Raw genomic sequence first — 15275 nt, 5'->3', positions numbered from 1 at the left:
TGTGTAAATCTAAGCATACACACTGTTCACGGGGTATGTTTATGGTTCTTTCTCCATATACATGTGTCATTGTTTTTATGTCTGCATCGTATCTCATTGTGTATCATAATTTACTTAACCAATCACTCGTTGATGAACATTTAGACTTTTTGCAATTTTTATGTGTTGTAAAGAAATCTATAATGTCAGTGTGTATATATTCGTGCATATTTATTTTTTAGTCGTGGTTTGGCACACTTTGAATTAATTTATTGGGGTGACATTAATAAGATTATATTAAATATTTTAGACTTTGTGGGCCAATCACTGTCACAATTACTCAGCTCAGCTGTTTTAACTTCTAAAGTAGCCAGAGACAACAGACAAGCAAATGAGTATGGGTGTTTTCCAATAAAACTTCTTTAAAAAGCCCACAGCCTGGCTGGGTGGCTTGGTTAGTTGGCATGTTGTCCTGTACACCAAAAGGTTGCGGTTCAATTCCCTGTCAGGGCACACACCTAGGTTGTGGTTTTGATCCTCAGTTGGGGCATGTATAGGAGGCAACTGATCCATGTTTTCTCTCTTCTCTCTTCTCTCTCTCTCTCTCTCTCTCTCTCTCTCTTTCTCCCCTCCCTCTCCTCTCTTTCTCCCCTCCCTCTCCTCTCTTTCTCCCCTCCCTCTCCCCTCCTTCTCTCCTCCCTCTCTCCTCTCTCTCCCCCCCGTCTCTCCCTCCCTTCCTCCCTCCCCCCCTCTCTCTTTCTCTCTCTCTCTTTCCCTCTCTCCCTCTCTCCCTCTCTCCCTCTTTCCCTCCCACCCTCCCTCACCCCCCATCCTCACTCTCTACAAATCAGTAAAAACATACCCTTGGGTGAGGTTTAAATAAATAAATTTTTTAAATGAAAACAGCCCACAGGCTATAGTTTGTCAGCCCCTGATCTAAAATTCCTTGGTCAAAGATTTTGCAAAAACAGTTGGTATATATTTTTAAATTAAATTCCAGCTAGAATAAGTCTTCAGAGTAGATAGTAGTATTGTATCAATGTTAATTTTCTGACTTTGATAATTGTACTGTGATTATATAAGCAAATGTCCTTTTTAGGAAATACACACTTAAATATTTAGGGATAAGGAGGCATCATGTCTGTAACTTATTTTCAAATGGTTCAGAAAACAATGCAGAGAGAGAGAGAAGCAAATGTAATAATTTGTTAATTGGCAAATCTGGATTCAGTATAAATAGAAATCCTTTGTACTATTTTTACAACTTTTCTGTAAGTTTGAAATTATTTCCAGGCAAAAAGTTGTATCTTGAAAGTAAATAGTCTGTCCCTAAGGCCCTCACACTTGTTTAGTAAGATGTAAATCACCCTGCAGAAGTATAATGATATTAATGTATGAAACTGAAGATTGACTTGGTGATTCAGAATCAGAGCTGTTTCTGTTTGACAAAGGAATTTTTTGAAAAGGGCGAGTGTTCGACTCTGTTGTTTCCCTAACAACCTCAGACTTCGCATACTTTTCAGAGCTTTATATTTCATGGAATGGTTGTATAAAATTTAAATTAGTTTCAAATCAAAACATTAGTGGAGACTTCAATCAGACTTAAAAAGAGAGAATGAGAAACCTAAGTGTATTGCAGGGTAATCATTTGGATATGATTACTTTCCTAACAGCCTTTGAACCTAGGCAGAGGGTCATTTTTATTCTTTAGACTTCTTAGGTCAGCAATATTTGTATAATGGACTTTACCTTTCAGTATATTTTTATGTCTTTACTAGTAGCCCATTTGCAGGAAGAATCCTGCAAGCGGCCGCTGCGGCCGCATGAGCTGCTGCTGCCGCCGCTGTTGCGGCCATCACACCTGCACCCGCACACCGCTGTCGCCCGCCCCGCTCTGCCCTGCCCAGGCTTTCCCTCTGGCAGCCACCTTGCTTTCCGCTTTTCCTCCCTCTTCCTTCTAAGTTGTCTTCAGTCTTCACTCCTCCCTCCCTCCGCATATGCAAATTAACCGCCATCTTTGTTGGGTAATTTGCATACTTGCCCTGATTGGTTGGTGGGCGTGGCTTTGGCTGGTGGGCGTGGTTTGGGCATAGCGAAGGTGCGGTCAATTTGCATATTACTATTTTATTAGGTAGGATTGTCTCTCAGATGAATCGACCAGAAGATGCAGTCCTAATTTATCACCCTGTGGCTTTAGAGACCAGGTACTCGGGTGGCTAAGCTGGCATTCTGTTTGGAAGATTGAAGGGCCTCATTTGTGTTTTCCCCCAGAAAGAAGTCTTCCTAGCTCACCTGAAGGGAGATCATGGAAGTGCCTGGATTGTTTACATTCATTTCCATAGTTTCATTTTTTTCAAAAAAAAAATGTTTTTATTTATTTTAGAGAGCAAGGGAGAAGAATAGAGAGATAGAAACTTCATTGATTGGCTGCCACCTGCATGCCCCCCTACTGGGGATTGAGCCCATAACCTGGGCATGTGCTCTGACTGGGAATTGAATAGCGACCTCTTGGTTCATTGGTCAGTGCTCACCCACTGAGCCACGCCAGCTGGGCCCATAGTTCCTTTAATCTGACAACAGCCAAGTATGGTAGGATATTAGTATCCTCTTTTTACAAATAAGGCTCACAGAGGCTAAATCACTTGCCTGCGACCACACAAAACTAGCCAACGTTAGAGCCAGAATTCAAACCCAACACTCAATACAAGCCATCCCAGACATTGCTGTTTTTCTTTAAAAAGGAATTTCGAATCTTCCCTAGTCCTAAGGAGGGGCTGATTTCAGTATTTTTGTTTGTTTGTTTGTTTGTTTGTTTTAAATATCCACTAAGAGGTGATTACTGAAAATTGAGTTATTCTGCTAACAAAAAAAAATGTTTACATGTAAAATCGATGTGAGAGAATTTAAGATATATTTAATATGTATTGTTTAAATATGTCCCTTAAAGATTTCATTTTAAAACATATATATTTTTTGCCATCATTTAGGACAGGGGCATGAAAATTTATCCTATAGCAGCACTTCTCTTTACCTAACAGATTCTTTTTCATTTATCTGGCTTATGAGTTTAAGAACTATTCTGACTTAAACCTTTATGAATTAAGCTTTAATGGCAGGTCTTTGAAAAGTTCTGTAGGAGTTGATAGTAATTTTTCGACCAAGAGATGCCATATGTCTGTTTCAAGAGTTATACTTCCTGTGGGGAAGAGGGGAGAACCTGTATAGCCATGTACATTCAAATTGAGTCCTCTGCTGATAGGAGGCAGTTTCCAAGAAGGTAGCTAATAAATATAGTATTTCCTTTTTTCTGTTAGAGTGACAGACCAAATGGAAGATGATTGAGAACTTAGCTGAGTCTAAGGAAGCAACAATACATAGTTACCCACTAATTGAAGGTCCCATGAAATATTTCAGTTAGCATCTTCTGCACTGTTAAAACTGCTTGTAATGAAAAGTAGGTTAGAATGATACAGAATGACCCTTCAGAGACTTGGTATTTTCTTTCTTTTCATAAGTGTTTTCTTTTTCATTCTAGAACCTAGAAATTGTTTAGACATTTTAGAATTATAAATATTTTTTGAAGTTTTATAAGTTTTATTTTATTTTTTTAGCCAAACTGATAGCATTGCTAGGAAGCAAGATTTTAAATGCTCTCAGAATTAGAACTTACTGAAATGTGCTTTATAAGCAGAAATCAAGTAATAGTACTAGGGTTCTAATTCCTTCATTTCAGAATTGAGCTAAAGGTTATTTCATACTCAAGCTTGTTTGTGGAGAGAGAAAGGAAGAGAAGAGGAGGAGCAGGGGAGAAAGGGAATATGAACAAGGGCATATTGTCTCCTTGTCAGTGTATATCATGGCACTAATGGAGTTAGTAGGATCATCAATTTTGGTTCTAATTTTTAAAGGTGATTGATGGTAATATATGAAATCTGGCCCTGGATCTTCAACAGCCTTGTTGCTACTTCTAATTGAAATGGACAGTGAGCTGTTGGTCCCTAGCCTGGCAGTAATTTGTGCCCTGTAGCCATAATCACATTGATCCAACATCTGGTGTTCAATAAAATGGCCAGAAAATTACATCTCTTAACACATTCTGTGCTGAGCGTGTTGTACATAGAAGTTCCCCTTGCAATAGCTTGATAACTTATCCTATATAATAAAAGCCTAGTATGCTGTGTCCGGTTGTCCATTCAACCAATCAAAGCATAATATGTTAATGATAGCTAAGGCCGTTCAACCACTCACTGTGGCATGCACTGACCACCAGGGGGCAGACACTTGGACTGGTAGGTTAGCTTGCTGCTAGGGTCTGGCTGATCAGGACTGAGCAAGACCCAGACACACCCTGGAGCCCTCCACTGCTGGCCAGCCTCCCACAGCCCTCCCCGGCCCCGATCATGCACCGATGGGGTCCCTCAGCCTGGCCTGCACCCTCTCATATCCGGGACCCCTTGGGGGGGGATATTGGAGAGCTGGTTTTGGCTCGATCCTACAGACCAGGATGAGGGACCCCACTGGTGCATGAATTCGTGCACTGGGCCTCTAGTGGTTAAATAAAATATGTTGTAGCCATCTACTTTGACCAATATACTGTCATAATAATAAAATTTAAAAATGTTTAGTGCTATGGTTTTTTTGTAACTGGAAAATAAAATAGGGTTTTCATTTATTTTCAATAATTTAAAAGGCTAGGTATAAAATGTGATTGTAATCAATGTATACTTCAGTAAAAATATGTTAATGTATACTTTATATGTGTAATGAGTATATTTTCATTCAAAATGCAAATTAAAGTTAATTTTGAAACTATAAAAGTAAATATTTTTTGTTTTCCAAAATAATTTCTAAAATATTCAAAATATCTGTCAAAATCTAATCTAATAATAGACAAATATGCAAATTGACCGCACCTTCACTACACCTAAACCACGCCCACCAGCCAAGCCACGCCCACCAACCAATCAGGATGAGTATGCAAATTACCCCAACAAAGATGGCGGCTAATTTGCATATCACGACAGTGTCAAAAGAAGCCAAGAGCTGCAGAAGGGAGTAAAGCTTCGAAGAAGCAAGCAAGCCAGGGGGGGAGGAGAAGGGAGGAGCGAAGTCAGGGCCGGGGGCGAAGGGAAAAGCAGGCGGGGCTGGTGGAGAAGGCGGGGCGGGTGACAAGGGCGGAGCAGAGGCAGGGCCGGGGGAGAAGGGAAAAGCAGGCGGGCTGGTGGAGAAGGCGGGGCGGGCGACAAGGGAGGAGCGGAGGCGGGGTAGAGTGCAGCAGGAAATCCTATTGCAGGATTTTTCCTGCAGCGGGAACACTAGTTAAAGTATAATAAATGAATTCCAATTAACTTGTCAATAATTGTCAAATAAGCACATTTAAATAAAGCTTACTTTAACATTTGAAATATAATTAAATCTTATTAAATGTTTTCATAAAAATGAGACTACTGTTCTAGCATTTAATGTTCATCCATTAGCCAATGTAAAGAATTTATGTCATGCTTTATTGTGTTTGATCTTGACCTAAATATGTACAGATCTATATATATAAAAGACTAATATGCAAAGTGTCCCTGCGGGAGTTCGACTGGGAGACCAGGAGTTCTGTCGCTTGCTATGACATGCACTGACCACCAGGGGGCAGCGCAGAATGAAGGGAGGCCCCGGCCAGCAGCCAGAAGGCCCTGATCAGCCCTGATCGCCGGCCAGGCCTAGGGACCCTACCGTGCATGAATTTCGTGCACTGGGCCTCTAGTTTAATATAAAAGTTGTTCTAGTTTTAGAAATCTTAATCTCTCCATTGTAATTCAAAGTTTGGGGATAAATCTTTAAATGCACTAACCATAATTGCCTAGGTTCTTGATATTCATAATGTAATTGCCATGTCCCAAAGCAAGTGAAGTAAAGATGATTTGTACAGTAGCCCATCAGAAACATTGATTTTTAGTCACCTAGAAATACTTAGCATGTAGAGTTTTGGTTACTTTGACCAAAGACCCAGGATAACAAGGTTAAACTGAGAAGAGAAACTGCACTAACACAGCTCTTTTCAAAAAAAGTGTCACCATGCTTCTCAAAAAAGGAAGCTCCTATAGGAAGCTCTTCTGTTATTCCAGGCCATCACTGCCCTGAAATCATCCAGTCCTGGCCACCTGAAAAGAGCTGTGTTAGCTCTACTGTGCATTCTTCAGTGTTAAATTTATTTTTTAGGAATGTCTTCTCTGCTCTATACATGTTAGGTGACTCCTGTTAAATCACACAAGTATTATCATAATTATTTGTTCATGCCTAGCTTTCCTGCTGAAGCCAGGGAAGCTCATCTGTGGTGTTCACAGCTCTACTTCCCACACCCAGCACACAGTGCCTAAGCATTTGAATGAGTGGATGAAGTAGTGCATTGCTGTCCATGACTTTTCTCTCTTAGTAGCTTTGCTATGGGTTACGTTAAAGTGTTGTTTCTTAGGTCAACATTGGTCTTTCTAAAAATGTTGCTACCAGTTTGTGGATAGATGTTATAGAATACACTGATGTGTCTGAAGGTCGTGGACATCTTTTTTTTATTGTAATATATTGAGAATTCTGATAGGAAAGAGTTTGATTTACATTATGGGCCAGGAAGACTGGGAATGGTTATCTGCATTTAAAAGCCTACTGATAAAAGTTCAATTTTATACTGGCGTCAGGTACATATGTATTCAGATTACTGTGTTATTTCTCCCTTCCCTGCCCTACTACTCTACCAAAATAGTCCTCATGATATCTTTTTCAGAAACTTATTTAATGAAAGAATGCTCAAAAGTATACCTGGACACAGTAATTTCAGGTCTTTCATTTAATGGTTCTTTTTGTTTTGTTGTTGTTGTTGTTGTTTTCTCAATGTAACAAGCTTGTATAGGAGAGAACAGTTTGTAAAAGAGTTATATTGATATGTTATTAAAATACATCCTCTTTTTGTCTATTATATAAAATTATGTCCATGTTAGGAAGGGATTGAAAAATCAATGTTTTTTTTTCCCCAGGTGAAAATAAGGTATCCCACCTGGGTCCAAGAAAGACTAAAAGGGATGTCAGAGTGTGTGAGAGCTCTTAAATGCTATCTTGGTGTTTTCACTAAATTGCTCTCCACACGATAGATGTGCATATAGCTAGAAGTTTTTAACCTGTGACTGACGTTATTGGTGAAGTTAAATGCAGGCTGTCTGCAATCTTGTATGTATTGACTCATGGTTCGGCTCTTGTAATTGCTGCTTAGTATGTCAGAAATTCTTCACAATTGATAAACTTTTTTATCTATGTTGTATCAAAAAATACTAGAAATGGTAATTTTACTCCAATAGAAAGCTACCTTTTGGTTTCAACAAAATTCATGCCAGTTGACACAGGATAAGCCACAGAGAAAATACTTTACATCCTTTATAGTGTATTTTACCTTTATAATGTTTTGGTAGCTTTCTAGTTTGACAAATACAGCACTTTGAGTTTAATGAGATTTTGTATGTAACAGTCTGTAACACAGTGCCTGGTAAGCTAGAACCTGTTTGAAACAGATACCAACTAAAACTAGCTTAAGCAAAAAAGGGATATTTATTCTGAGGATACCATGGTAGTTTCATGGGCACTATGGGTGGTGTCAGGACCACTGTTTGAGGTTGTGTGGATTAGGCTCTGCATAGCTTTTAGCATGAGTGCAGCCAGGCCTTAGAAACAAACTGCAACCAGAGACCAAACCCCTGTCAGGCCTCTTTCCTTTCTGCTCCTAGCTGTGTATGTGCTTTGTTCATCTGCAGATGCCTTTCTCCACTTCCCAGTTTGTAAGAAGATGCCTATAGCTGCGTTTATCTATTCTGTTTAAGGAATCTCTGAATCTAAATCCCCACCATGTGGGAAGGAAGTCTGATTGACCCAGCTTGGCTCAGGTGTATGCCCCTGGACCGTCTCATGAGGCAGAGCAGAACCATCCTATATAATAAAAGCCTAATATGCAAATCGACCAAACTGGGGAACGACCAGTGGAACAACCGGTCGCTATGATGCGCACTGACCACCAGGGGGCAGACGCTCAACTCAGGAGCTTCCCGTAGGCCCCAGGACAGCCAAGGCAGGTGCCAGTGGAGGCCCCCCGATTGCCCTGCCGGTCGCCCCGCAGAGGGAAGCGACTGGCGGCGAGGGACGGGGCCAGCGAGCGGGTGGCGCCAGGTCTGCCAAGGCGGATGCCAGCAGGAGCCTGCCAGTTGCCCCACAGATCGGCCTTGATCGCCAGCCAGGCCTAGGACCCTACCCATGCACGAATTTCATGCACCAGGCCTCTAGTCCTATATAATAAAAGTGTAATATGCAAGTCAACCGAACGGCACAATGACCAGTCGCTATGACGCGCACTGACCACCAGCGGGAAGATGCTTAACACAGGAGCTGCCCCATGGTGGTCAGTGTGCTCCCACAGGGGAAGTGCTGCTTAGCCACAAGCTGGGCTGATGGCTGGTGAGCACAGCGGCTCGCCTCTGCGGCAGCGCTAAGGATGTCCAACTGACGGGGAGTGGGCCTAAGCCATCAGTCAGACATCCCCTGAGTCCCAGACTGCGAAAGGGCGCAGGCGGGACTAAGGGCCCCTCTTCGACCCCACCCCCACCCCGAGTGCACGAATGTCGTGTACCGGGCCTCCTAGTGTTATGTAAGCAAGGCTGTTCCCACTATAACCTACTGAAGATCATAGGAGAGCTTAGCAAACATTAGTGCCCGGTTTAGTAAACATATAGTAAGTGTAGAGTATTACCAACTTCATTTCTCTTATAAAATATCAGTCATGTCACAAAGTACAAATTTAAGGAACGTTTATTGCAAATAGGTATTAATAGATGTTTGCAAACTATACATTTATTGAAAGATAACATTGTAGGACTTTTTATCTATTAGATAATCAGAGTATGTAGGATTCTGATGTTTGGTGAAAGTGCTGCTCTTCTCTGATAATCTTGATAGGAATTTTCTCTCCCATTAAATTTCAACTGGTATCATCATGATGGTTGTAACTTTCAGGTATGCCCTGAACTCTTGTCTCCATCTCTGCTCTAACACCGTGGTCGGCAAACAGCGGCTCGAGAGCCACATGCGGCTCTCTGCCCCCTTGAGTGTGGCTCTTCCACAAAATACCATGGCCTGGGCGAGTCTATTTTGAAGAAGTGGCGTTAGAAGAAGTTTAAGTTTAAAAAATTTGGCTCTCTAAAGAAATTTCAATCATTGTACTGTTGATATTTGGCTCTGTTGACTAATGAGTTTGCCGACCACTGCTCTAACAGTATTACCATGGCCTAGAAATGATAGCTGCTCCTAACCCATCCCACACTTTGCCCAATTCCAAGATTATCTGTTCACATTCTTCTCATGCTTTAAGATATAACCTATATGTGTCCCCTTTACATGAAGCCTTTCCCAGACCACTCACCCAGAGGCAGTCTTCACTCCCCCGAATTCCCATTACATCGTTCCTTACCCATACATGTCTGTGGTTCATTGTGCTTCAGTCTTAGAATATCGCTTGTTCTCTGAAACAATTCTAACTAATATTTAGATACTGGCCATGATGCTCCTGACACTGACAAAGGTAAGGTCCTTGTGCTCTGAGCAGCCTCAGGACCCTGGAGTTTATATAACTTAAAGAGCCATAGATTTGGACTTGAAGGACTTGGCCTAAAACTTCCAGACAAATTCCATGGACATAGCCGCCCGATAATTGTTTCAAAGGGGAGGGATGTTGTGACCCTCTTTATTACCTCCTCTGTGGCAGAAATCTATATCCTTCCTTGGGACCCTGAGGAATCAGGTTTTCTTTATTCTTTAACAGAAACATAAAAAGATTTGGAGTGAAAAGTTCTATAGATGTTAACTTTTCCTTAATCCTAGTTTATCTTTTGGAACAGGGGAGCACCCAGATTTCCGTAGAACCTAAAAACATCCATTTGGCTTCTTATGAAAAAGGAAGCTATTACATGATGATTGTTGGGATTGACTAAAAGCCTCCCATCCATACTCTGCGTATACCACTATTTGTTACCACATTTTGCCTTCACTTTCATTCCCTTCCCCCCACCTTACCCTTTTACTAAAGATTTCATGATCAGCAACCCAAAGGACGATGTAATACTGTTTCATGTTCATTTTTTCTTTACTACTATGCTTTTATTTGTCCATATAAAAAGTTTTCTTTTATGGCCCCTTCTTTTTCCTTTCATTTGATATGTCTTTAGTCTACTGCACAGGAGAAACTTTTTAAAGGGATAAAAACTTAAAATTTTGTGGAAAAGTAGATATTTACCAATATTAGTATAATCTCTACTCTTTGGAGGTAAAGACCATGTTTGAGTTCATTATCCTTCTAGTGTGTTTGAACTGGCTCCTGTTCTCTTACTGAATGTTGACATTAGTCACCATCTTTGTCTTTTCTAATAAGACAGTTTTTAGTCATAAAATTATTTTAGCTTCTCTCCAATCTTGATCCTTTAATGACATAAGATAGTTTAAGTATTCTAATGTCCTTAATTTATGTTTATTTCATGTTTGCCTCATTTCTTTAGCTGTATATTGAGTTCATTGCTTTTTAAATTTCTTTTTGCATCCCCATTTTTGACTAGTAGTGCTGTCTTACTAATAGTAATAAACACTGAACCTTTTCATAGCTCCACATTTAATATGGATATCTCATTTTACCAATCACATTTAGAGAAGTTAACATTTGCCTAAAATCATAGACAAGGATTGTAGAAATTATGCTTCACCCCTAAATATTTCAGTATGAACCTTCTAAATATAGGACTTTTACATAATTGTTATCACACATAACAAAATTAATATTTCCCTAATTTCACCTAATTTTCAGTTTCTATTAAAGTGCCCCCAATGTCCCATAAATGTTTTTTGTAGCTTTTCCCCTAAACTAGGATCTCATCAAAATGCAAACATTACATTGGGGTTTTTTTTGCCTTTTAAAAAAAATCTAAACCAGTCCCTCCAACTTTGGGGACGGGGTGATTTTTCTAATCTGATCATTCCTTCTACACTTATTAACTGGCTGCTTTTTGGTAGGAGTGGGGGTGGGAAAAACTTCCCTTCAACTGGGTGCTTAATTTAATATGCAAACAAATGGATGGATGAATTTGAAAGCTAACTGCAGAAGCAGTACTTATGTAAATCCTGCATTTAAAGTGAAAGCTATATTGTTGAAAGAAAACAAAACCTCCAAGAAAAACAAAAGGCTATATAAGACAGAAAATGAGCTTTAAGTAATATTTAGTCATTTTTAGCCTTTAGAATCAGTCTACCGTGATGGCTTAATTAGAACATAAATAAAATAGCTATCAACTTTGATGGTAGATAGAGTTTAGAAAGTAGAATGTGCAAAGAGAAGAGGTGACAGGGGAAGGATAGAAGTCCTACTATCAAGAGGGATATTGTCTATAGTTAATGAAATAAGACATAGGGATATGTAGGTATTAAAGTTATAAAGAGATGCAGAAGAACTAAAAACAGCAATGTAACTCTACTATAATTTGGGGGAAGGAGAATGGGCTAACATCCTAATCTGTTATAGTAAGAAGTCAACAGATACTCTTAAGATTTTATATATTCAGAACTGATGCGTTATCCAGAGGGAAAAAAGTTAATCCCTACAACAATTAAAAACAGAAACAAAGTTTAAAGGTGGTTGCTCTGGCATTGGAGTGGAGGGTTTAAGTATATTGGAAAACTAAGGGCTATCTGAATGACTTAGCAGTGACTTGTATATTTATGTATCTTAAGACAAAATATGGCATATTCAAGGTTTTGTGGTTTGTTTTTAATAGCTTTAATAAGATATAATTTAAATACAGTAAGTTCACTAACTGTGCAGTTGGTGAATTTTGGTAATTGTGTACCGTTTATAACCTTCACCCCAATCAAGGTATAGAATTCTTTCACCTTGAAAACTTGTGCTATTTGCCTTCAATGTTCAGCCCCCCAACCTCTTGTCCTTTGTAAATATTCATCAGCTTCCTATCACTTTAATTTTGCTTTTCTAGAATTTACTACAAATTGAATCCTAGAGTATATCGTCTTTTATGTTTGACTCATTTCATTCAGTACACCTTTGAGATGTATCTGTGTTGTGTGTACTGTCACAATAAAGATTTTCCTCCTCCTTTATTTGTCGGTAATAGTCACTGTGGTACAAAAGTTAGCATCAACCGTAGTGCGCTCAGTGTGTGCATGTTTCCTCACTCTCTACTATGAATCCATTAAATGTCTTCATTTTTTTCTCTTTATCACAGGTTGAGTTAATTAAGGGGAATTTACAAAGCGTTGGACTTACACTTCGTCTTGTCCAGTCAACTGACGGGTATGCTGGGCACGTCATCATTGAGACTGTGGCCCCAAACTCACCTGCTGCACTTGCTGATCTTCAGCGAGGAGACCGATTGATTGCCATTGGAGGTAATTATGCTAATATGCAGTATGGTTTACATTTACAGAGAAAGCAGAGAGTACATGTGGGAGTTCTCCTCTCTCCTTTATTTTCATAAGCACATTACTTTTATAATGTGCTTATGAAAATAAAGGAGAGAGGAGTAACTTTATAAAGGAAAATAAAGGAAGAAAGTAGTAACTTTATTATAAAAATCTGAAGGAAGCCTTAACATTTAATTTAAAACACATATGCCATATGACACTTAGGATAGCAAAGCCATAAAATAAACCTCAGCTGTTACTTGTTTGACATAAACATGTTACTCTTTCTCATCTGAAAACCACAAGTCAGTATAAATTTTTTAATATTCACACACCATGTTTTGGTTTTACCTACAGGATAAAATTAATTTTTTGGTGTTTATTTTTTTGTTAATCCTCACCCAAGGACATTTTTTCCAATGATTTTTTAGAGAGAGTAGAAGGCGGTGGGGAGAGATCAGTGTGAAAGAGACACATGGATTGGTTGCCTCCCACACATGCCCCAACTGAACTGGGGATCGAACCTACAACCTAGGTACATGCCCTTGACTGGGAATTGAACCTGCAACCCTTCAGTGTGCAGGCTGATGCTCTAACCATTGAGTCTACTGACTAGGGCGTAAAAAATTTTTCTTATTTTTTGAAAGGTTTTTGTTTTTAATTACACAAGTAGTAAATATTATAAAAAATAAATCTAAGCACTATAAATGTATGCTGAGTGGAAAAACATATCTACCATTTGTAAAAATATATTGCAATAAGGGGCAGGTGTCATATACATTAATTTTTTATAGCTATAATTCATTTATGTGGTTCTATAATAATTTTTTAAGTATTTAGTAATGGGATTGGTGACAGTTGAAATAAGATTAACAAAATGTTTGCTATATTTGAAACTCAATAATGGAGTTCATTTTACTATTTCCTCTACTTTTGCATATATTAGAAATATTCCAAAAGAAAAGGAATCCCACCCTGGCCAGTTTGGTTTGGTAGTTAGGAGTGTTGGCCCTCGGACTAAAAGGTCCAAGTTTGATTCCTGGTCAAGGGCATGTACCTGGGTTGCAGACCTCATCCTGGCCTGGTCCGGGTGTGTGCAGGAGGTAACTGATCAATGTGTCTCTCACATGGATGTTTGTTTCTCTCTTTCTCTCTCTCTCGCTCTCTCTCGCTCTCTCTCGCTCTCTCTCTCCCCCTCCCCCCCCTCCCTCCTTTCCTAAAAATCTCTAAAAATCAGTGGGAAAAAATATCCTCAGGTGAGGATTAACCAAGTGAACTGGAGCTTTGACAGAACTGACAGTTGAGTAGGGAGTCTACTCTCTGGATTTGTGTCAGGTGAACAGAGGGTGGCACATTCATTCTAACATAGTAGTGAGGACAGGAGCATGAGAAGGTCAAAGAGGGTTTTTAACTACACTGACTTTGTAATGTCAAAGAAACATCAAGGTGTTGATACCCAGAGGTAGTTGGGAATGTAAGACAAGAGGGAAGACCAAGGAAAAGTTGATAGCTAAAATTCCTGAAATGGATATAATCCAGGAGGAGAGCAAAAGCAGAGAAAACTAATGACAGACAAAACCATGGGAACGTTTGCATACAAGGGGCAGATTAGGTGGCAAAAAAGCAGAGGAGAGATCATCTGAGCCCAGTTAGTGTCATGAAAATGGGTTTAAAGCAGGAGGAAGGGAATCAAAGTATGAGCAAGGATAATTGATGGAACAAAGGGTTGAAGGAGATGGTTAGGGGGAGAGTGGGATCCAGAGTACAACGAAAGGGATACTCCCTCCTCTGAGATAGCTTAATGCTAAAAATGACTGGCAGGAAGAAAAGGTGACTTCTTATCTTTTCAGTAAATTAGGTGATATCATCCACAGAAGAAAAAAGCAGGACGGGTGGACTTCAGGGGATTGGGAGAGGTTTGAAGCTGGTGTTTTAGAGACTCAGTTGTTTGGAGACCATTCAACAGAATGCTAAGGCAGCACTGAATACTATGCTGAAGACAGAGCATAACTTGGGGCTAGATCAGGTAGTCATCTCAGGAGCAGAAAGGGGAGGTGGTGGGGCTAGCCGAGCTGGGAATCAGAAAGGCAGGGAGATGTAGAAGAGGAAAGGTCCAGGGCAAGAGAATAGAAAATCTTGATGTGAACATCACTGAAATCTTGAGACTGAGGTCAAGGAGAAAAGCAAGTGCTATCAGGAGAACCAGCTGGGCCAGGAGAGCAAAGGAGGAATGATTAGATCTGGAAATTACCTCAAAACAGATTCAGTGAGCAGACAGAATTGTCACAGGTGGAAAATAGGAGATTGTGGCCAGAAATGCATTTCCAAGTGCAAGATATTTGCTGTGGTCAAGTTCCCAGTGATGACCAGGTCTAAAGCAAGATCTTACCTGCGCAGCTGAAGTAGGAGAGGATATAGGCTAAGGAACTCTACGGTCAGGTTATTAGATGGGGCTGATGTTACTTTGATTTATTTAGGATGGCCCTAAGACCTTTGGAAAGCAAAGACCTGTCTCACCTTTCTCTAAGTCCTACAGAAAGGGATAGCTTGGGTAAGTACTGTTTTGGGGAGGGTAGCGAAAGGGCAGGAAACAAATAGAGCCTGTAATGATACACCTAGCAGATCGCTAGCTAGAAGAATATACTAGAAGCTGCTGGCTCTGATTGCCTTGGGGAAGGAAGAGTATTGCTAGGAGATAGAGGTGAAAGGGAGATTTTTTTCAGTATACATCTTTTGTATCCTTTGAATTTTTAATTACTTTAATATAGCACCTATTAGAAAATAGTAAAATGAAAACTTAAGATAGATATTATCAA

At 39.8% G+C, this 15275-nt stretch overlaps 1 protein-coding gene across 1 annotated transcript in view; it reads left to right on the top strand.

Annotated features, from left to right (window-relative positions):
• Positions 1 to 15275, top strand: part of PDZD8 (PDZ domain containing 8) — a 59838-nt gene that overhangs the window by 41398 nt on the left and 3165 nt on the right. Inside the window, exon 4 of the mRNA XM_008144350.3 lies at positions 12282 to 12444. Within this exon, the coding sequence (XP_008142572.2) occupies positions 12282 to 12444 (163 nt within the window). The remainder of the gene's footprint in view (positions 1 to 12281; positions 12445 to 15275) is intronic.

This window comes from Eptesicus fuscus, chromosome 17 (assembly GCF_027574615.1).
Source record: "Eptesicus fuscus isolate TK198812 chromosome 17, DD_ASM_mEF_20220401, whole genome shotgun sequence".
Lineage (NCBI taxonomy): Eukaryota > Metazoa > Chordata > Mammalia > Chiroptera > Vespertilionidae > Eptesicus > Eptesicus fuscus.
Note: the sequence above shows the minus strand (reverse complement) of the source record. Positions and strands in the feature narration are given on the sequence as shown.